This window comes from Bufo bufo, chromosome 3 (assembly GCF_905171765.1).
Source record: "Bufo bufo chromosome 3, aBufBuf1.1, whole genome shotgun sequence".
NCBI lineage: Eukaryota > Metazoa > Chordata > Amphibia > Anura > Bufonidae > Bufo > Bufo bufo.
Genome location: NC_053391.1, coordinates 408,628,768 through 408,652,892, shown reverse-complemented (window position 1 = coordinate 408,652,892; position 24,125 = coordinate 408,628,768). Strand labels below are relative to the sequence as shown.

The window sequence follows — 24,125 nt, the reverse complement described above, 5'->3', positions numbered from 1 at the left end:
GGGGCATGATCAATGACTGTGGTGATCACCCCATATAGACTCCCTGATCACCCCCCTGTCATTGATCACCCCCCTGTCATTGATTACCCCCCTGTAAAGCTCCATTCAGATGTCCGCATGATTTTTACGGATGCACTGATAGATGGATCGGATCCGCAAAACGCATCCGGACGTCTGAATGAAGCCTTACACGGGCGTGATCAATGACTGTGGTTATCACCCCATATAGACTCCCTGATCACCCCCCTGTCATTGATCACCCCCCTGTCATTGATCACCCCCCCTGTCATTGATCACCCCCCCTGTCATTGATCACCCCCCCTGTCATTGATCACCCCTCTGTAAGGCTCCATTCAGATATTTTTTTGGCCCAAGTTAGCAGAATTTTTTTTTTTTTTTTCTTACAAAGTCTCATATTCCACTAACTTGTGTCAAAAAATAAAATCTCACATGAACTCACCATACCCCTCACGGAATCCAAATGCGTAAAATTTTTTAGACATTTATATTCCAGACTTCTTCTCACGCTTTAGGGCCCCTAGAATGCCAGGGCAGTATAAATACCCCACATGTGACCCCATTTCGGAAAGAAGACACCCCCAGGTATTCCGTGAGGGGCATATTGAGTCCATGAAAGATTGAAATTTTTGTCCCAAGTTAGCGGAACGGGAGACTTTGTGAGAAAAAAATTAAAAATATCAATTTCCGCTAACTTGTGCCAAAAAAAAAAAATTTCTATGAACTCGCCATGCCCCTCATTGAATACCTTGGGGTGTCTTCTTTCCAAAATGGGGTCACATGTGGGGTATTTATACTGCCCTGGCATTCTAGGGGCCCCAAAGCGTGAGAAGAAGTCTGGTATCCAAATGTCTAAAAATGCCCTCCTAAAAGGAATTTGGGCACCTTTGCGCATCTAGGCTGCAAAAAAGTGTCACACATCTGGTATCGCCGTACTCAGGAGAAGTTGGGGAATGTGTTTTGGGGTGTCATTTTACATATACCCATGCTGGGTGAGAGAAATATCTTGGTCAAATGCCAACTTTGTATAAAAAAATGGGAAAAGTTGTCTTTTGCCAAGATATTTCTCTCACCCAGCATGGGTATATGTAAAATGACACCCCAAAACACATTCCCCAACTTCTCCTGAATACGGCGATACCACATGTGTGACACTTTTTTGCAGCCTAGGTGGGCAAAGGGGCCCATATTCCAAAGAGCACCTTTAGGATTTCACAGGTCATTTACCTACTTACCACACATTAGGGCCCCTGGAAAATGCCAGGGCAGTATAACTACCCCACAAGTGACCCCATTTTGGAAAGAAGACACCCCAAGGTATTCCGTGAGGGGCATGGCGAGTTCCTAGAATTTTTTATTTTTTGTCACAAGTTAGTGGAAAATGCTTATTTTTTTTTTTTTTTTTTTTTTCATACAAAGTCTCATATTCCACTAACTTGTGACAAAAAATAAAAACTTCCATGAACTCACTTTGCCCATCAGCGAATACCTTGGGGTCTCTTCTTTCCAAAATGGGGTCACTTGTGGGGTAGTTATACTGCCCTGGCATTCTAGGGGCCCAAATGTGTGGTAAGGAGTTTGAAATCAAATTCTGTAAAAAATGACCTGTGAAATCCGAAAGGTGCTCTTTTGAATATGGGCCCCTTTGCCCACCTCGGCTGCAAAAAAGTGTCACACATCTGGTATCTCCGTAATCGGGAGAAGTTGGGGAATGTGTTTTGGGGTGTCATTTTACATATACCCATGCTGGGTAAGAGAAATATCTTGGCAAAAGACAACTTTTCCCATTTTTTTATACAAAGTTGGCATTTGACCAAGATATTTATCTCACCCAGCATGGGTATATGTAAAAAGACACCCCAAAACACATTCCTCAACTTCTCCTGAATACAGAGATACCAGATGTGTGACACTTTTTTGCAGCCTAGGTGGGCAAAGGGGCCCACATTCCAAAGAGCACCTTTCGGATTTCACAGGTCATTTACCTACTTACCACACATTTGGGCCCCTAGAATGCCAGGGCAGTATAACTACCCCACAAGTGACCCCATTTTGGAAAGAAGAGACCCCAAGGTATTCGCTGATGGGCATAGTGAGTTCATGGAAGTTTTTATTTTTTGTCACAAGTTTGTGGAATATGAGACTTTGTATGAAAAAAAAAAAAAAAAAAAAATCATCATTTTCCACTAACTTGTGACAAAAAATAAAAAATTCTAGGAACTCGCCATGCCCCTCACGGAATACCTTGGGGTGTCTTCTTTCCAAAATGGGGTCACTTGTGGGGTAGTTATACTGCCCTGGTATTCTAGGGGCCCAAATGTGTGGTAAGGAGTTTGAAATCAAATTCAGGAAAAAATGAGGAGTGAAATCCGAAAGGTGCTCTTTGGAATATGGGCCCCTTTGCCCACCTAGGCTGCAAAAAAGTGTCACACATCTGGTATCCCCGTACTCAGGAGAAGTTGAGGAATGTGTTTTGGGGTGTCTTTTTACATATACCCATGCTGGGTGAGATAAATATCTTGGTCAAATGACAACTTTGTATAAAAAAATGGGAAAAGTTGTCTTTTGCCAAGATATTTCTCTCACCCAGCATGGGTATATATAAAATGACACCCCAAAACACATTCCCCACCTTCTCCTGAGTACGGAGATACCAGATGTGTGACACTTTTTTGCAGCCTAGGTGGGCAAAGGGGCCCATATTCCAAAGAGCACCTTTCGGATTTCACAGGTCATTTTTTACAGAATTTGATTTCAAACTCCTTACCACACATTTGGGCCCCTAGAATGCCAGGGCAGTATAACTACCCCACAAGTGACCCCATTTTGGAAAGAAGAGACCCCAAGGTATTCGCTGATGGGCATAGTGAGTTCATAGAAGTTTTTATTTTTTGTCACAAGTTAGTGGAATATGAGACTTTGTAAGGAAAAAAAAAAAAAAATCATCATTTTCCGCTAACTTGTGACAAAAAATAAAAAGTTCTATGAACTCACTATGCCCATCAGCGAATACCTTAGGGTGTGTACTTTCAGAAATGGGGTCATTTGTGGGGTGTTTGTACTGTCTGGGCATTGTAGAACCTCAGGAAACATGACAGGTGCTCAGAAAGTCAGAGCTGCTTCAAAAAGCGGAAATTCACATTTTTGTACCATAGTTTGTAAACGCTATAACTTTTACCCAAACCATTTTTTTTTTACCCAAACATTTTTTTTTTATCAAAGACATGTAGAACTATAAATTTAGAGCAAAATTTCTATATGGATGTCGTTTTTTTTGCAAAATTTTACAACTGAAAGTGAAAAATGTCATTTTTTTGCAAAAAAAACGTTAAATTTCGATTAATAACAAAAAAAGTAAAAATGTCAGCAGCAATGAAATACCACCAAATGAAAGCTCTATTAGTGAGAAGAAAAGGAGGTAAAATTCATTTGGGTGGTAAGTTGCATGACCGAGCAATAAACGGTGAAAGTAGTGTAGGTCAGAAGTGTAAAAAGTGGCCTGGTCTTTCAGGGTGTTTAAGCACTGGGGGCTGAGGTGGCTAGAGGCTTGAGGGTGCAAAAATTTCCTGCATGGGAAGTTACTGTGGAATTTAAGGAGACCTGGGAACAGGGACTCCTACAATACTCCAAAATATTGATGGACATGTTGATCGTACATGATAAGGAATTGTTACAACGGACCAAACTCAGGCTTATTGAATTAGAATCAAAATTGGATCAGCATGATAGGGATAAGGTTGCATTGTTTCAGGCGAGATTAAAATAAACACTGGAAAGTTTTGATAAAGAGATTATGATAGGTAAAAAAACGAAATTCCAACGTGACAAAGGTGATTTTGAAAGGAAACAGGCCTTCAGGTGGAAACATAGTGGTAACACACGGGCACCCTCTAGGGGTTATCAAACAAATAATGCAATTGTAAAACAGGCGACCCCAGGTACGACTAGTGATGCAGATTTTTTATCCGAAAACAGCGAAGACAGCGAACTCGGAGGGGACTACGAAAATCCCAGAAGAAAGGGACCTCAATTACGCAGGGGCAACAATCAATCAGTGCCATACAAGAAACGGATGTAGAAACCAGTCATTTACAGGTTAGCGGGTCACTACAGGTCATAAATCTCTCCTCCCATATATTATCAGAGCAAGAAAGACTTGTCCTACAAAAGGGATTGTCCTTCTCCCCTATGAATACATTGGATAAGTTTGAGTTTGTGAAGGATATTTATTTATTTTGTAGACAGTTATGTTTCAAATTACTTTATGCACAACCCACACTTGTGACACAACTGATGGAGGATGAACGTAGTGTCTTTCTTGACTAAATGGACTTATTGAAGGAGAGTGAGAGCGACCTGGGTAGGAGACCCTTTAGTTTATCGAAACCGTCCACAATTACACCATCATTGAGTCTCTTTCCTAATATCAACCTGTTTTTTCAAGCTGTGCTCCAGGAAATCCGGAAACTCCAAAAAAATACTACTAGGGGAAGAAATATGGCCGTAACAGAATCCATTATCATCAAACAACTGCAACAAAACAGCTCCTTTGTTATAAAGGAAGCCGACAAAGGTGGGAATGTAGTTCTGTGGGACATGGGTAAATATTTAAATGAGGCCAAACGGCAATTAGGTAATAAAGATCTTTTACACTCCCATTCCAGCAGATCCTACAACCACTTTCAAGAGAAAATTGGACCAACTCCTGAAAAGGGCCTTTGACATGAAAATCATCACGAAACGGGAACTCCAATTTTTGGAGGTGAGTTGCCCTATTACACCAACCTTTTACATGTTGCCTAAGGTGCATAAAAATTTGGAGGATCCACCAGGTCGGCCAATTGTGGCTGGGATTGGGGGCCTTTGCGAACAAGCATCTATTTATTTAGACTTCTTTTTACAGCCGTTCGTTCTGGGCCTAAAATCCTATATACGTGACTCCATGCACCTTATCCAGCAACTGAAGGATGTTACCTTACCACCTGACATTTTATTGGTCACATGTGATGTCGAGTCACTATACTCCAATATTGCCCATAATCATGGGATTACTGCCGCCGAGTTCTTCTTGTCTAGTTCTACTGCAGGTGATCCAGCCCACCACATTTTCCTGGTGAGACTTTTGGAATTTGTCCTCTCACACAATTATTTTGTTTTTGATCGTACCTTTTACAGGCAGGTCTCGGGCACGGCAATGGGGGCACGGTGTGCACCCTCCTATGCCAACCTATTTTTAGGTTGTTGGGAGGCCACACGTGTATACCCATTGGACAGCTTTAGGAGCCATGTGGTGGGTTGGTACCGGTTTATTGACGATATTTTGTTTTTCTGGCAGGGTTCAAGACAGGAATGTGAAGACTTCATTAATCAACTTAACAATAATCAATACAATATAACTTTGACATCTAATATCTCAGACTGTGAGGTTGATTTTCTGGATCTCAAAATAAAGGTAAATAACGGTAGTTTAGTGACATCTCTTTTTCGTAAACATACAGCAACTAATAATACATTGCATTTTTGAAGCTTCCATCCAAAACATCTGAAGACGGGCATACCCAGGGGTCAGTTCCTGCGGCTACGACGCAATTGCACGGAAATGTGTGATTTTAGGGTGGCATCAGAAGATTTATCAACAAGACTGTATGAGAGGGGTTACCCCAAAAAAGTCATATCACAGGCGTTTGAAAATGCGAAGGAATCTGCACGTGATGACCTATTTGTACCCAGGCCTAAACCAAGGGATAGTAAAGTACGGTTAATTACTAAGTATAACAATCAGTGGCCGGATCTTTACAGAATTTTGAACACCCATTGGTTTTTATTACAATCAGATGGCAAACTGGCGGCACACGTTGATGACAAGCCCAGAATTATAGCACGAAGGGCAACTAATTTAAAAGACACACTAGTATGCAGTCATTTTCAACGCCCGGCTACATCTACGGGCGGGGGTGTGACCCTCAAAGGTACATACGCCTGTGGGAATTGTAACACATGTCAATTCATGTTGAACTCTAACACTTTTTCCTATGGAGAGAATTCTAGACTGCACCTCAAACACTATATCAACTGCCGTTCTAGGAATGTAGTGTATGCCCTCCTTTGTCCCTGTGAGAAGATCTATGTGGGCCAGACCATGCAGGAGTTGAGGAAGAGAGTCCAGCAGCATACATCAAACATCCGGCTTGCAGCAAGAGATAGAAGCAAGGGTGATAAACCTATCACATCAGTGGCAACTCATTTTTTGGATTACCATAATGGCAGGTACGATGAACTACGGGTGGTGGGATTGGATTTGATTCGGGGCAACATCAGGGGCACACATATCTCCAGGTGTTTGCTCCGTTCTGAATCAAGGTGGATATTCAACCTTGGTTCGCAATCCCCAGGGGGCCTTAATGAGGAACTTACCTTCACTGGTTTTTATATGTAGGCCCATCTACTAATTTTGTGGGCCTATATATCACATTGTTTGTTTTTCCTCACGTTTTTTCCTTTTTTCTTTTATATCTCCACATATTTCCTAGGATCACAAGACAGGTGTTCACTGGGATACAGGATTTACCACATCACGGATCTTCCCTTCCTGGACCCATTTGCCTTCACCATCATGAATATAGTGATAGTTTACTAAAATGGCACTTTCATTGACCTCGGATCATTTGACTCGGCACGATTTTCTGTCGTGTGACTCCAATGACCACGGGCCATGAATTTCCACATTAATAAATTTTCCTCTTTTTGGCCTACCTTACGCCCCTTTTTGAGTTGCTAACCTTGCCCTTGTTTAACCACATATTTTTATATATTTTATATTTTTTTCTATTCCTGTATATATGTGGTGGTTTATTCATTGCTAGTTTATGTTCTGTCTGAGCTTAGTCTTTATTGACAAACAATGGGATCTAACAACTTTTAATTGAGAATGCATTTATTGTTTGTCTTTATGGGTCTTTGCTTGCTCCCTTCCTTATATATGCGCCTGCGTTTCCCTGGCCGCTTGTCCCGGTGCATGGTCCACACCCCTTTTTGGATTGCATATTGCATATGTGATTATTTATAAAATGATCTTTGTTAACCACCTCAGCCCCCAGTGCTTAAACACCCTGAAAGACCAGGCCACTTTTTACACTTCTGACCTACACTACTTTCACTGTTTATTGATCGGTCATGCAACTTACCAGCCAAATGAATTTTACCTCCTTTTCTTCTCACTAATAGAGCTTTCATTTGGTGGTATTTCATTGCTGCTGACATTTTTACTTTTTTTGTTATTAATCGAAATTTAACGATTTTTTTGCAAAAAAATGACATTTTTCACTTTCAGTTGTAAAATTTTGCAAAAAAAAACAGATCCATATATAAATTTTGCTCTAAATTTATTGTTCTACATGTCTTTGATAAAAAAAAAAATGTTTGGGTAAAAGTTATAGCGTTTACAAACTATGGTACAAAAATGTGAATTTCCGCTTTTTGAAGCAGCTCTGACTTTCTGAGCACCTGTCATGTTTCCTGAGGTTCTACAATGCCCAGACAGTACAAACACCCCACAAATGACCCCATTTCGGAAAGTAGACACCCTAAAGTATTCGCTGATGGGCATAGTGAGTTCATAGAACTTTTTATTTTTTGTCACAAGTTAGCGGAAAATGATGATTTTTTTTTTTTTTTTTCTTACAAAGTCTCATATTCCACTAACTTGTGACAAAAAATAAAAAGTTCTATGAACTCACTATGCCCATCACGAAATACCTTGGGGTCTCTTTCCAAAATGGGGTCAATTGTGGGGTAGTTATACTGCCCTGGCATTCTAGGGGCCCAAATGTGTGGTAAGGAGTTTGAAATCAAATTCTGTAAAAAATGACCAGTGAAATCCGAAAGGTGCTCTTTGGAATATGGGCCCCTTTGCCCACCTAGGCTGCAAAAAAGTGTCACACATCTGGTATCTCTGTATTCAGGAGAAGTTGAGGAATGTGTTTTGGGGTGTCTTTTTACATATACCCATGCTGGGTGAGATAAATATCTTGGTCAAATGCCAACTTTGTATAAAAAAAATGGGAAAAGTTGTCTTTTGCCAAGATATTTCTCTCACCCAGCATGGGTATATGTAAAATGACACCCCAAAACACACTCCCCAACTTCTCCCGAGTACGGAGATACCAGATGTGTGACACTTTTTTGCAGCCTAGGTGGGCAAAGGGGCCCATATTCCAAAGAGCACCTTTCGGATTTCACTGGTCATTTTTTTACAGAATTTGATTTCAAACTCCTTACCACACATTTGGGCCCCTAGAATGCAAGGGCAGTATAACTACCCCACAATTGACCCCATTTTGGAAAGAAGACACCCCAAGGTATTCGCTGATGGGCATAGTGAGTTCATGGAAGTTTCTATTTTTTGTCACAAGTTAGTGGAATATGAGACTTTGTAAGAAAAAAATAAATAAAAAAAAAATCATCATTTTCCACTAACTTGTGACAAAAAATAAAAAAATTCTAGGAACTCACCATGCCCCTTACGGAATACCTTGGGGTGTCTTCTTTCCAAAATGGGGTCACTTGTGGGGTAGTTATACTGCCCTGGCATTTTCCAGGGGCCCTAATGTGTGGTAAGTAGGTAAATGACCTGTGAAATCCGAAAGGTGCTCTTTGGAATGTGGGCCCCTTTGCCCACCTAGGCTGCAAAAAAGTGTCACACATGTGGTATCTCCGTACTCGGGAGAAGTTGGGGAATGTGTTTTGGGGTGTCTTTTTACATATACCCATGCTGGGTGAGATAAATATCTTGGTCAAATGCCAACTTTGTATAAAAAAATGGGAAAAGTTGTCTTTTGCCAAGATATTTCTCTCACCCAGCATGGGTATATGTAAAATGACACCCCAAAACACATTCCCCAACTTCTCCTGAGTACGGCGATACCAGATGTGTGACACTTTTTTGCAGCCTAAATGCGCAAAAAAATGTCTGAATGGAGCCTTACAGAGGGGGGTGATCAATGACAGGGGGGTAATCAATGACAGGGGGGTAATCAATGACAGGGGGGTAATCAATGACAGGGGGGTAATCAGCGAGTCTATATGGGGTGATCACCACAGTCATTGATCACTCCCCTGTAAGGTTCCATTCAGACGTCCGTGTGCGTTTTGCGGATCCGATCCATCTATCAGTGGATCTGTAAAAATCATGCGGACATCTGAATGGAGCTTTACAGGGGGGTGATCAATGACAGGGGGGTAATCAATGACAGGGGGGTGATCAGGGAGTCTATATGGGGTGATCACCACAGTCATTGATCATGCCCCTGTAAGGCTCCATTCAGACCTCCGTGTGCGTTTTGCGGATCCGATCCATCTATCAGTGGATCCGTAAAAATCATGCGGACGTCTGAATGGAGCTTTACAGGGGGTGATCAATGACAGGGGGGGTAATCAATGACAGGGGGGTGATCAGGGAGTCTATATGGGGTGATCACCACAGTCATTGATCATGCCCCTGTAAGGCTCCATTCAGACGTCCGTGTGCGTTTTGCGGATCCGATCCATCTATCAGTGGATCCGTAAAAATCATGCGGACATCTGAATGGAGCTTTACAGGGGTGTGATCAATGACAGGGGGGTAATCAATGACAGGGGGGTAATCAATGACAGGGGGGTAATCAATGACAGGGGGGTAATCAATGACAGGGGGGTAATCAATGACAGGGGGGTAATCAATGACGGGGGGGTAATCAATGACGGGGGTAATCAATGACAGGGGGGTGATCAATGACAGGGGGGTGATCAATGACAGGGTGGTGATCAATGACAGGGGGGTGATCAATGACAGGGGGGTGATCAATGACAGGGGGGTGATCAGGGAGTCTATATGGGGTGATCAGGGGTGATCAAGGGTGAATAAGAGGTTAATAAGTGACGGGGGGGGGGTGTAGTGTAGTGTGGTGCTTGGTGCAACATATTACTGAGCTACCTGTGTCCTCTGGTGGTCGATCCAAACAAAGGGGACCACCAGAGGACCAGGTAGCAGGTATATTAGACGCTGTTATCATAACAGCGTCTAATATACCTGTTAGGGGTTAAAAAAATCACATCTCCAGCCTGCCAGCGAACGATCGCCGCTGGCAGGCTGGAGATCCACTTTCTTACCTTCCGTTCCTGTGAGCGCGCGCGCCTGTGTGCGCGCGTTCACAGGAAATCTCGGCCATCGCGAGAGGACGCGTCGGCCAACCACCTCCAGGACGCGTCTGTGCGTACAGCAGTCCGGAGGTGGTTAATAATGTTCATAATAATTTTTGTATATTTATTATGTGAAGTGATCACTGGTGGGATTTTCGTTTTTTTTTTTTATACATTGTGCAATAATTGATCGAAATTCTTTATATTCATTTGCATTCTTATTCATGTCCTTTGTGGATGGATTAAGCACCCCTTCTTTGTATATTATATTTTAGTATATCTCTCACATTTATTCATAGTATACAATTTTTATACACTATGTCTTTAACAATTTACTTCTATTATCCTTATTATTTTTTCATTATATACATTACTTAGGGTTCTCTATGTGAAAGCACTGACTCAGCACTTTATGCCATGAATATCATGCAAATGAATTGTGATCTCCCATTGATTATGCATGAGAGAGCGTATATTTGGGACTTATGAAATATATTGTCTAATATGAATTATATTCTTCAAGGGGCCATATGAATTATATTTCTTAAGGGGTCACATGGCGTCCGCTATTACATTGCACTGTGATTGTACTATTATTATGTGCATATATATGTGTGTATCTTATTGCAATATCCCTCCGTTCGAATATGCTGCGCTTGTATCTGTGTGCGGTTTGCGCTCCAATAGGGGTTAAGTTGTGATGCGGCTCCCGGATGTGACGTCCGACACCTCACTGCGCTTCCGCTGTTTGGAACGCATCGGGAGCTGGTGTCTTTTCCGGGAGCCATTTTGCGCATGCGCACCTGTGTTGTCAACACGCCGGCATGACTGGCGTTCACGGGTGCGCGTGGACCATGCACCGGGACACACCTAAGTGACCTCCATCGGCGGTTTCCCTCTGGCCCCTTACCTAATGAGTTTAACAGGTATGACTACAGCTTTTGTATATTTATCAAATTAGATGTTTTAATTAACTGACTATATAGGACGAGTTCCTAGGACTAGACCATACATGGACCTCTGAGGAAGCTAGTCCAGGCACTAGCGATACGCGTCAGGCTTTAGTGCATTCCTCTTGGATGGGTTTTGTATGCTTTGTGTGTTACCATTATGTTTGTGTTTCCACCATATGATTGAGGGAGGTTATTTTTCAGGGATCCTATTGTGTTTCTGCTTAGTTCTTGCTCTCTCTGTGGGACATTACCACATGCATACATATATATTGTTATATCTCTATTGCACCATCCTTGGGGTTTGCTCCATGTGAATGTTGTTTTTAAACCTTTATATTCCTAATAAATTATATACTTTTTTGAGGTGCGGCCATTGTATGGTATTTCTTTGTCTGGTTTTGTTCATGTTCTTTATATATACCAGGCCAGCACTCTGTTTCACTATATTTGGTGTGCCCCCCGTGTTCTAGTATTTCAGCCCCTGTGCTCTGCACACTCCTCCTCCCCTTGATTGACAGGGCTAGACATGCTTCCTAGCTGGCTTACATCTAGACCATTTTTTACGTCTAAAACAGGCATAGAAAATGATGAATGAGACGGGCCCCTTCTCTGCCACGTCCACTTTTTTTAGACCTGGCTTGAGCGGGGATAAGTTGCAGATTGGTCAGCAATCTGTGTCAGAAATACACCTAATATAGGAGTATTTATAGATAATAAATGAACTCCAAGTCCTCTAAACCAGTGTTTCTTAATCTCTCTGAGCCAAGTAACCCCATGGCAATGATAATGCTGTACCTGCTAAAGTCCTAGATTGAACACTCTAGGAGAACTTCCTGTAGACATGGCATGTACCCAGTGGTGTACATGTAGCACAAGTTGAGAACCTGGACCAGTATTACCCAAACAGAGTTCCCAAGAACCCCAGTGTTCCGTGAGCTCTGATCAAGGGTTCTCCAGAACACAGCAAGACGACATCTACAATAAGGAACGCAAACTTCCCTGCCCATACACTAAGCTTACTTGTAGCATGAATAGCAGTAGAGGCTCCCTGGAAGTGAAAGTATTTTTCAGAGGGTTTTCTATGGCTTTTTTTTTTTTTTAGGGAATCTACAAGGTACTTAGTCTTAAGCAAATTAGCATGCTACTTATAAAAGTGAACACATACCAGGGTTATACTTCTTTGCTTTCACCATGCCAGTATCTATTACATATTTGATCCCTGTTATGGTGATGGAAGTCTCAGCAATATTGGTCGAAAGAATAACCTTGCGATGATCCTGAAAAATAAAAACATAATGCTTCTTCTGGTGTTCACTGAAAAGAGTACTGTATGCGCTCACACAGTATCTGTAATTACTGGATAATACTGTAACTCTTTATTCAAGCACTGGGGACACTGGTGTAACAGAATTCTCTGCAACACTTACCTTTGGGGCATTTTGGAATACACGGAGCTGTTGAAAATGTGGTAGAGAGGCATAAAGTGGCATTACAGTCATCTGGGGACAGCCATCTGGGAGGTGTTTTGCTATGTCTCTGCATGTCTTTGTCATTGCCTCAATTTCTTCCTGACCAGTCAGGAACACTAGAATGTCATGAGATGCTGGTGCCTCCTACAGAGTTAAAAAAAAAAAATGCATGGATTACAGTAAAACCTGTATGCAAAAAGCAATTTCCAGAGAAAGAAAACCATCTCATTAGAGCTAACATTTGGAGGTGACTCCCTCCGATTTCCAACACTGTCCAAGTTCCATGCATCGTTGAGGAAATCCCACGCCTGCGCCGTTCACTTCTGTATTCGGCGCAGGCGCAGTGAGTGAAGGCCACGCTCCTGGTGCCAGCTTCCTCACTGCGTCTGCGCCGACTACATCACCGTGAGGAAGCCGGCACCAGGAGCGCGGCCTTCACTCACTGCGCCTGCGCCAAATACAGAAGTGAACGGCGCAGGCGTGGGATTTCCTCAACGATGCATGGAACTTGGACATCAATCAAGAGGAGCAGGGCGGGCAGAACAGATGACCTGGGCGGGATAAAGGGTGAGTAGACGGAGCCTCTAGGTGCTGAATCTACGCCCACATAGCACCTAGAGCAGGCATGCTCAACCTGCGGCCCTCCAGCTGCAAAACTACAACTCCCATCATTCCCTGACAGCCTACAGCTATCATCCTACAGAAGGGCATTGTGGGAGTTGTAGTTTTACAACAGCTGGAGGGCCGCAGGTTGGGCATCCCTGACCTAGAGGCTCATTAGCATATTATAAAAGTGTGTATTTTAGCAAAACAGCTGCAGGGAGAAATGTTAGAAACATACTGTTATGTAGTGCTGACATTAGTACATCGCTAATGTCAGTCAGCTACATAACAGTAATTCTGATGGTAGAAACCCTTTAACGTGTAGCGACATATCAAAGGTTTTGATTGGTGGGCGTCTGAGTGCTGAGACTCCCACCGATCACCAGAACGAAGAGTGTGAATCATTCACACAGAGCCGTCTCTCTCCTCACTGCAGGGGATGGGCTCAATACAAAGTCTATGGGTCTGCCTCTATTCCACTTCTGCTGCGGAAAGAGACCACGCTAAGAGCTTCTCTTTCCTCGTTCTAGCGATCAGTGGGGGTTTCAGCACTCAGATCACCACTGATCAAATCCTTTAATAGGTCACTACGAGATAACAAAAGTTATGTGAACGCTCAGTGACCCTTTAAGTAAAACTGAATCAGAAAGCCTTTTTTCTACTCAAGAAGTAGTCAAATATTTCCTATGGAGCATTCTGTCACTTTGCACATTACCTGATGGATTTGAAAAACTGTAACCAGGGCAGCTTGAAGATAATCACTTTGATGTTGCTTGGTATAGAAAACCTGGATAGGATGCTGTCGACCTTCCAAGTAAAGAACTGGGGCTCCATTGAAATATTGAGAAAAGAGATCCACATCCATTGTGGCTGACATGATGATAACCTGTCATGATTGAGGGGAAGTTCATAGGGTTTGGATATGTTACATATATTGCCACAGCATGCTGTCCGCTCCACAACTGCCCACCCTCCCTCCTCCAGACTGAAGAGGAGTGGGCTGTTTTAGATGTTCATATCACAGGATTGGTAGCAGCTACAAGTATGGGCCTGGCCTTGTTTGAAAGCGGACATTCCAAGCAGTCACATCATTATCTCCACTACATCGGAAGATATAGTTGTTAGAAATTGGGTTGGAAGCGAATGCAGATGAAAGTGAAGGTAAAAGCTGGCTTCACTGTTTTCACTCCCGACTCAATTTCTAACAGCTATATCTACTGATGTAGTGGAGGTGATGCTGTGATTCTGGTCTTGTTTGAAAGCTTGAAACGCTACATTTCTATCTGCTACCAATCCTGTGATATGAGCATCTAAAACAGCACTCCCCCCCCCCCCCCCCCCCCTTACCCTTTTGCCCAAGCTCTGCTCATGCTGAACTGTTAAGTCCTTTTCTCAAAGCACGAGCAGAGCTTGGGCAGAACTGTTAGGTGGTTAAAGTCCAATTTTAGTAAAGCCACTATCTCTCCATTCCAGTGAGCACTGAGTAAAGCTAGCCAGACACATTTCACGATTGCATGTTATAGTTACTAGAGATGGGTTGTTGATCCAAGGAGTTATTCTGATTGCCTGATTGGAAGGATTTTTTCCCCCATAATGTGAGGAAAAGTGGCCTCTACCTTACAGGTTTTTTTTTTCCCTTCCTCTGAATGAACTTGCAAGATAAAAGGCTGAACTGGATGGACCAGATGTCTTTCTTCAGCCTTATAAACTATGTTACTATATATTCACATGCTGCAAAGAAATTATCAGTATGAAAATTAACATACGGTGTGGATTTTAAGGCTAGGTCTACACGACGACATGTGTCGCGTGACACATAGGGGACAACTACACTGCAACATGTGTGGCGCGACATTGATGTCGCACCAATGTCGCGCTACAATTTTTATAATGATAGTCTATGGTGTCGCACTGCAACATGCTGCGACTGCAACAGTCCATTTCGCAGTAGGTCGCATGTCGCAGTGCAACACCATAGACCATCATTATAAAAATTGTCGCACGACATCATGGCGACAAATGTTGTCGTATAGACCTAGCCTTAATCTGTAGCATGTAAATTCTTCACAAGGTTTTTCATGCAAATTTCACTCTTGGCAATGCACTGGGTGAAATCTGCAAGAAACATCCAGATTTTATAGCAATATAAAATTTTGTGTAAACGTACCCAAAATAAGATGGACTTATGACATGCTAACTGGCACTCCACTTTCTGTACTTGTGGTGCCCACCTTGTCTCTTTGTAGTAGAGAGGGCACAGGGATAGGCATCGTAAGTGACCCTGAAAATTATTCAACACCTATCCACAGGATATTTGATGAATATTGGTTCGTGGGAGGTCTGACCATTGGGACTCCTACGATCCCAAAAACTAGGGGTCCCCACTCTGAATGGAGTGGTAATGTGCATGTCTATCCACCACTCTATTTACTTCTATGGGGCATACACAGACCAACACAACAGAGAACATGACTTAGGGTAATATACATTTTGGAAATCTACAGAGAACATGACTAGCAATTTCCATTTTTTAACAAGTATTTGTGAGATTACCTTTAACGGTAACTTTCCAAGCTCCTTTCTCTTTTTTTGCGCTGTTTTGACAACTCCAAACAGAACATCAGTGTGCACTGTCCTCTCATGAGCCTCATCCAGGATGACCACACTATACCTGCGCAGAAGTGGGTCTCCTATTGCCTCACGAAGCAGCATACCATCAGTGAGGAACTTTATTTTGGTCTCTTCTGATGTAACATCTTCAAAACGTACAGTGTAACCCACCTGCCAATACAAACACACAATGATCTAACTTGGGAGCAACACAACCTCCCCACCTTGGCTGTTGTGAAGTGACAGTGCGGAAGAAGACATCTGACCGATACCATGGTCATTCAGCAGAACAACAAGAATGCATTACAATAAAAAGGCATGACAGAAGTCTATATACAGTCCCTGCTTTAATCACTTCTGGAACACCCATAGACTAGAAACTTACAGGAGGCACATATTTAAAGGGTTTGTCCTGCCATATATATTGATGACCTATGCTTAGAATAGGTCATCAATATAGATCGGCGGAGGTTTAACACCTGGCACCCCTGCCAATCAGCTGTTTGAAGAGGAGGTGGCGCTCCCTGGTCATTACACTACACGTCATATCCTATGGAGCAGCGGTGTAGTGTAATTACAAGTACTCGCTCTGTTCAAGTGAATGAAGCGAGTACTTGTGATGACATTGCACTTCCGAGATGAGGTGCAGTGTAATGAACAGGATTCGGTGCTCACATGTAGAGCTGCCTCCTCTTCAAACAGCTGATCAGCAGGGGGGCCGGGTGTCGGATCCTTGCCGATCAGATATTGATGACCTATCACATTAAATTCAACGGATCCACATGCAATCTATGAACATGTGAAAGAGGCCTAACTTTTCAAGGATGCTTCTGAATGTCCATGCAGACTTAGCAGCTGAAATCGTGCAGCTACAGGAGGGATGGGCCACTGTCTGTGACAGCGGGGTTCACCATACAGAAGGAAAATACATTTTTTTACCGTTCCTGTCTTCTCCATGGCTGCATACACAGCACTGAATGAGCGCTGTATGTACAGATCAGGAAGCAGCCATGACACTTCTTGCTCTGATCCTAGTTATCATGTGATCACCGGGGGCCGGGTGTCTGCAGAACCAGCTCAGAGTTACAGTGAGGTTGAACAACCATGTACAATGTCTCTGGGGGCTGTATTCCTCCTGTAACTGGGGCTAAAACGTCAGCAAAAAATATGATGTTAAATGTCACTCAAAGGTCTTGTATGACCTGAAGGCTCCATTCACACGTCCGTAATAATGGGTCCACATCCGTTCCGCAAATTGCGGAACGGGTGCCGTGATGCGGAGAGCACACTATGTGCTCTCCGCAACCGCATTTCCGGAGCGCACCGCAGATCTTTCGGTCCGCGGCTCCGGAAAAAAAAATAGAACATGTCCTATTCTTGTCCGCAATTAAGGACAAGAATAGGCATTTCTATGGGAGTGCCGGCCGGGTGTATTGCGGATCCGCAATGCACTACGTATGTGAGAATGGACCCAAAAGGGTACACAAAGTGAATAATAAAAAAATAAAGATAAAAAAAAAACAAATCAGAAAAAAATGCCACAGCAAGCCACGCTGCACCTTCTAGCCCCAACCCTGCTGAACATAACTAATACATCCCATACATCAAAATGACCTTTATGGAAAGGGGACAAGACTATTTTAGTTGACCAATGTATTACTTAAGAAGAGGTGCAAAAATTATTCACATAGCCTAATGGAATAAAAAAGTTATGGCTTTCACAGATGCATGTACTAGATAGAAGAACAGAAAAGTGTCAGGTCAGGAAGGGCGGAGGAATGGCCCGATATAACGCCTATACTAAGAAAGTAACTAGAAAGGACTTCCCCTTCTGATAGTAACCTGTCACATGTAATGTAAATGAAGGTACCTACCACTTTACTGAGCTCAGTCTTTCTCTCTTCTGATACTCTTGTTGCCAGAGATATAGCAGCAACTCTGCGAGGCTGGGTCACGCCAATGATGCCCTGGCGCCCTATGCTGGCTTCATACAGGTACTGTGGAATCTGAGTTGTCTTGCCAGAACCTGTTTCACCTGTCACATAGATAAATTATGGAGATTATCCAGCAGAAATTTCATCAATATGTGCAATAAGAAAACAAAATATAGCAACCAATAGAATAGAGGTGATGCACAAGTGCCTATTCTCACTGCAGGAGGTTGCCAAGTTGCCAACCTCCTCTCATGGGATCTACTCCCATCTTTGGCAGGACATACACAGTCATTAGACTTACCATAAAATAGTCTTTTTGGCAAATAAAAAAAAACAAAACAAAGAAAAAGCATCAGAATATATATTTTTTTTAAATCATACTCGTCTCACGAATCCTGGTACCCAGCATTATAAATTATATCCACACCGGCGCATTGGGTACCAGAATACTGTAGAAGGTTACCACACTGGAGCATGGAGTGCCAGCATACTGTAGAAGGTGACCACACTGGAGCATGGAGAAACAGCATACTGTAGAAAGTGACCACACTGGAGCACTGAGTGTGCCAGAATACTATAGAAGGTGACCACACTGGAGCATGGAGAGACAGCATACTGTAGAAGGTGACCACACTGGAGGATGGAGAGACAGCATACTGTAGAAAGTGACCACACTGGAGCACTGAGAGTGCCAGAATACTATAGAAGGTGACCACACTGGAGCATGGAGAGACAGCATACTGTAGAAGGTGACCACACTGGAGGATGGAGAGACAGCATACTGTAGAAAGTGACCACACTGGAGCACTGAGAGTGCCAGAATACTATAGAAGGTGACCACACTGGAGCATGGAGAGACAGCATACTGTAGAAGGTGACCACACTGGAGGATGGAGAGACAGCATACTGTAGAAGGTGACCACACTGGAGGATGGAGAGACAGCATACTGTAGAAGGTGACCACACTGGAGGATGGAGAGACAGCATACTGTAGAAGGTGACCACACTGGAGCATGGAGAGACAGCATACTGTAGAAGGTGACCACACTGGAGCATGGAGAGACAGCATACTGTAGAAGGTGACCACACATGATTATTGAGTACCAGCATAGTGTAGAAGGTGACCACACTGGAGCATGGAGAGACAGCATACTGTAGAAGGTGACCACACTGGAGCATGGAGTGACAGCATACTGTAGAAGGTGACCACACTGGAGCACTGAGTGTGCCAGAATACTATAGAAGGTGACCACACTGGAGCACTGAGTGTGCCAGAATACTATAGAAGGTGACCACACTGGAGCATGGAGAGACAGCATACTGTAGAAGGTGACCACACTGGAGCATGGAGAGACAGCATACTGTAGAAGGTGACCACACTGGAGCATGGAGAGACAGCATACTGTAGATTTGTAGAAGGTGACCACACTGGAGCACTGAGTGTGCCAGAATACTATAGAAGGTGACCACACTGGAGCATGGACAGACAGCATACTGTAGAAGGTGACCACACTGGAGCATGGAGAGACAGCATACTGTAGAAGGTGACCACACTGGAGCATGGAGAGACAGCATACTGTAGAAGGTGACCACACATGATTATTGAGTACCAGCATAGTGTAGAAGGTGACCACACTGGAGCATGGAGAGACAGCATACTGTAGAAGGTGACCACACTGGAGCATGGAGAGACAGCATACTGTAGAAGGTGACCACACATGATTATTGAGTACCAGCATACTGTAGAAGGTGACCACACTGGAGCACTGAGTGTGCCAGAATACTATAGAAGGTGACCACACTGGAGCATGGAGAGACAGCATACTGTAGAAGGTGACCACACTGGAGGATGGAGAGACAGCATACTGTAGAAAGTGACCACACTGGAGCACTGAGTGCCAGAATACTGTAGTACGTGACCACACTGGAGCACTGAGTGTGCCAGAATACTATAGAAGGTGACCACACTGGAGGATGGAGAGACAGCATACTGTAGAAGGTGACCACACTGGAGGATGGAGAGACAGCATACTGTAGAAGGTGACCACACTGGAGGATGGAGAGACAGCATACTGTAGAAGGTGACCACACTGGAGGATGGAGAGACAGCATACTGTAGAAGGTGACCACACTGGAGGATGGAGAGACAGCATACTGTAGAAGGTGAACATCCAGCATTTACAAATACGTATCTATTGGGTCAGAGGTCAAACAATAGAGGTCCAGCTACAGCATAACCCTTTACAAAAATATAATATAAATGGATTTTAATATATCAAAACAGCAACCATGTCCCTGTATGTCCAGACCCACACCAGGCCACCTAAAGGATACTGCCAGGGAGTGGGGTAGTTGACCCTAATAATGTATACTAAAGCTTGGCCCTAAGCCCAGGGGCGGCCCCTAGTGGTGGAGCCCCCCTGTCCTCGAACCTGGCTAACAACTCCTATTAGGCCCTAGGGTGATGAGTATAGGTAGAAATACAAAAAGTGGTGGGCTGGTGTGGGCATGGACAGAGAGGATCAAAAAGGATGCTAATGAAGCACCGTATATACAGCCCTGATGGTAAGAACTACCATCCGGTACACGGTGCACACGACTACAGAATAACATAAATTACTAAAATAAGATACAAAAGATGCCACAGAGTAAAACCGTGGTAAACCCCAACGCGTTTCCCCCACGGTGTGGGATCATCAGGGGGTGATAGGAAAAAATATTAAATATAGATAAACCGATTTGAGCGGGATACAGGATAAACGGACGAAGGCCCAGATACAATTGGTACATCCGTAAATAGCCGTTCAAAAGTATCAGTTATGACATTCAGTAATCAGCATAAAAAATTATTATTTGGACCAGATAATAAATCCTGGGAGGGACAAATAAACCTATACCAACAGTCCTGATGTATCACACACGTATGTCATACGTAAGAAAGGTAGATATCTGTAAAGAGAAAGGAGGATATCCATATATCAATATGCGTACGTCTATACCGCACCACCAGGTTAAGAATGTGACGAACCACCACCTGCATAGATAATATTAAGAGGAATCACTTACAGTGTAAAGGGCCAACTCCATGTATTGATAGAGTCACTATCAGGCTCATAGATAGTACAGAGACTCCCATGTAGATAATGGAGTGCGCTGCTGCCAATCGTATTAGTGATGTTCACATGGCGTAACCCACGTATCAATCAATAAAGTGAACTAAAGACATAATAGAATATTCATGCCAAAACACTGCACTCCACCCTTATAGGATAATATAGATAAATAGGGAGGTAGGCATACCTTCAAGTATAGACAGGATCAAATCAACCACCAAGGCAAGGTCAGACTGATAGATAAAGATCCACTATATAACAGAAAGGCATGTGTTACAAGAACACCACTAAAAGTAGCTCATGTCTAGGGGTGAAATTAGCAGTTTACTTACTGTTGGTCAAGTAGTCAAGGACATGTATCCCCTCCCAGGGTCCAACTATGAATCTCCCAGAGGTGCCCCCTCTTATAGTGAACACCTAAAGTTCACTGATTGTACACATGTGTCTGGGCGGAGGCCCAAATCAATGCCCCTCATTGGTCAGATCCGTGTATCGGGTTGGGGAGCATGTACATACCATTGAAGTCAGCATGCGTTCCACAGTGGAACGCACGCCGCGCGACCTCCGGTATACGCCCCCGGAAGTGGCGTCATCGGCATATGCGCTCCAGCCTGGAGCGCATCTATACAGCAACACAATCGCATGGAGACGTGCAGTCATGACGTCATCTCCCCGAGCCCTTGCGTTCCAGCATGGAACGCAAACAGCCGGATCTGACACATCTATATAGGTAAGATAAATGAGTAAGGGCTCAATGAAGATCAAAAATTGAATAGAGAAGTTGCCAAATAGAGGCAACAGTATCATCCAGCCCCATAAAACAGTAATAATATGAAGTGGATGATCAGGGGGACATATAGAAAGGACAGAGGATTATTGTCTGCATCGATAAAGAATATATAGTTATAGAACGATATACAGTGAGAACAGTGAAGCCATTTATCATCACTGTTAAAGATAATAACGATTTCGGTGCTTCACGCACCCGGTCCAGTAAAGGGACAAGAATAACCACCGAGTCCACCTGTAGCAAGGGCAAAATGGGGGGGGGGGGGGAGGGGAGGAAAGGAAAAGGGGAGGAAAGGGAATATCGAAAGCAGGCCAGAAGGTCAAAAAGCAAAACAGGTCACAAATAGCATGAAAAAGTCAATCTTTCATTTAACCCGCGGGGGGATTGGGACCGGAGTCTGTGGATCCATTCGCTTTCCTTTTGTAGGATCCTCCTGTCCCAATCCCCCCCACGTGGAGATGGATGTACCAATTCAAGTACAGTGAAACGGAGGCATCCCGGATCACCCCCGTGAACTTCATTAACGTGTGTTGCAATCGGGGTGACTTCCTTGTTTTTAACGTCATTAACGTGTTCCAGGATTCGTCTTCTAAGTTCCCTGATGGTTTTCCCGACGTAGTCAAGGGGGCAGGTACATTGACACAGGTAGACAAGACCCCTAGATTTGCAGTTGATAAAGTCACGTATCTGGAAGGTCTGACCCGAGACTGATCCTGTAATTGTTTTCGCTGTATTCAGGTATGCACACGCCTTACAGTCACCACATCTAAAAAGGCCTACTGGCCTACGATCAAGCCAAGTCCCCGTCTTAGCGGGAGGCATAAAGTGGCTGGCCACCAGACGATCCCTAAGACTTCTGCCCCGTCGGTACGAGACAGATGGACGATCACTCACGACCTCGGAGAGGTCGGGATCCATTCTCAAGATGGGCCAATATTTACTTAAGATTTTCTTAACATTCTGATTGGCTGTGTCAAAATTAGAGATGATTCTCGTGGGTTGGGGGCTATCTAGACACCTTGTTTTAGGGATAAGAAGATCGTTCCGTTCTCTCCTCTGGGCATGCTTAAAGGCTTCCCTGAGTATTGGTTGGGGATACCCCCTGAGTGCAAATCTGTCACGAAGGGCCCTCGCTTCTAGAAAGAAGGCCTCATCACTGGAGCAGTTCCTCCGCACCCGCAAGTATTGTCCTCTTGGGATCCCGCGTTTGAGGGAGGTAGGATGGTGGCTGCTCCAGTGAAGGAGGGAGTTCGTGGCCGTGGCTTTCCTATAGATATTGGTAGAAAGCCGATCCCCAACTATAGTGACCTTGACGTCAAGAAATGTAATGCTAGACTGATGGTGTTCAAAGGTAAAGTGGAGACCGATCTCATTCATATTGAGCTCAGATATGAATCTTTTAAGCTCAACAGAGTCTCCTTTCCAGACGACGAACACGTCGTCTATATAGCGAGTCCAGAACAGTATGTTTCCGGACCACCATACATCATAGTCAGGGAAAACGAGGGTATCCTCCCACCAGCCCAGGAAGAGGTTGGCGTAAGTGGGGGCACAGGGGCTCCCCACCGCTCAAATCGGTTTATCTATATTTAATATTTTTTCCTATCACCCCCTGATGATCCCACACCGTGGGGGAAACGCGTTGGGGTTTACCACGGTTTTACTCTGTGGCATCTTTTGTATCTTATTTTAGTAATTTATGTTATTCTGTAGTCGTGTGCACCGTGTACCGGATGGTAGTTCTTACCATCAGGGCTGTATATACGGTGCTTCATTAGCATCCTTTTTGATCCTCTCTGTCCATGCCCACACCAGCCCACCACTTTTTGTATTTCTACCTATACTCATCACCCTAGGGCCTATTAGGAGTTGTTAGCCAGGTTCGAGGACAGGGGGGCTCCACCACTAGGGGCCGCCCCTGGGCTTAGGGCCAAGCTTTAGTATACATTATTAGGGTCAACTACCCCACTCCCTGGCAATATCCTTTGGGTGGCCTGGTGTGGGTCTGGACATACAGGGACATGGTTGCTGTTTTGATATATTAAAATCCATTTATATTATATTTTTGTAAAGGGTTATGCTGTAGCTGGACCTCTACTGTAGAAGGTGACCACACTGGAGCATGGAGAGACAGCATACTGTAGAAGGTGACCACACTGGAGCATGGAGAGACAGCATACTGTAGAAGGTGACCACACTGGAGCATGGAGAGACAGCATACTGTAGAAGGTGACCACACTGGAGCATGGAGAGACAGCATACTGTAGAAGGTGACCACACTGGAGCACTGAGTGTGCCAGAATACTATAGAAGGTGACCACACTGGAGCATGGAGAGACAGCATACTGTAGAAGGTGACCACACTGGAGCATGGAGAGACAGCATACTGTAGAAGGTGACCACACTGGAGCACTGAGTGTGCCAGAATACTATAGAAGGTGACCACACTGGAGCATGGA

At 43.9% G+C, this 24,125-nt stretch overlaps 1 protein-coding gene across 2 annotated transcripts in view; it reads right to left on the bottom strand.

Annotated features, from left to right (window-relative positions):
- Positions 1–24,125, bottom strand: part of DHX33 (DEAH-box helicase 33) — a 64,372-nt gene that overhangs the window by 17,794 nt on the left and 22,453 nt on the right. For both annotated transcript variants that reach the window (XR_005777631.1, XM_040424860.1), the window contains exons 2-6: positions 17,704–17,864; positions 15,773–16,000; positions 13,935–14,105; positions 12,575–12,760; positions 12,313–12,424 (exon numbers count right to left, since the gene is read on the bottom strand). Coding sequence is in view for 1 of the 2 variants with exons in the window: in XM_040424860.1 (XP_040280794.1) it covers positions 12,313–12,424; positions 12,575–12,760; positions 13,935–14,105; positions 15,773–16,000; positions 17,704–17,864 (858 nt within the window). In the remaining variant the exon portion in view is untranslated. The remainder of the gene's footprint in view (positions 1–12,312; positions 12,425–12,574; positions 12,761–13,934; positions 14,106–15,772; positions 16,001–17,703; positions 17,865–24,125) is intronic.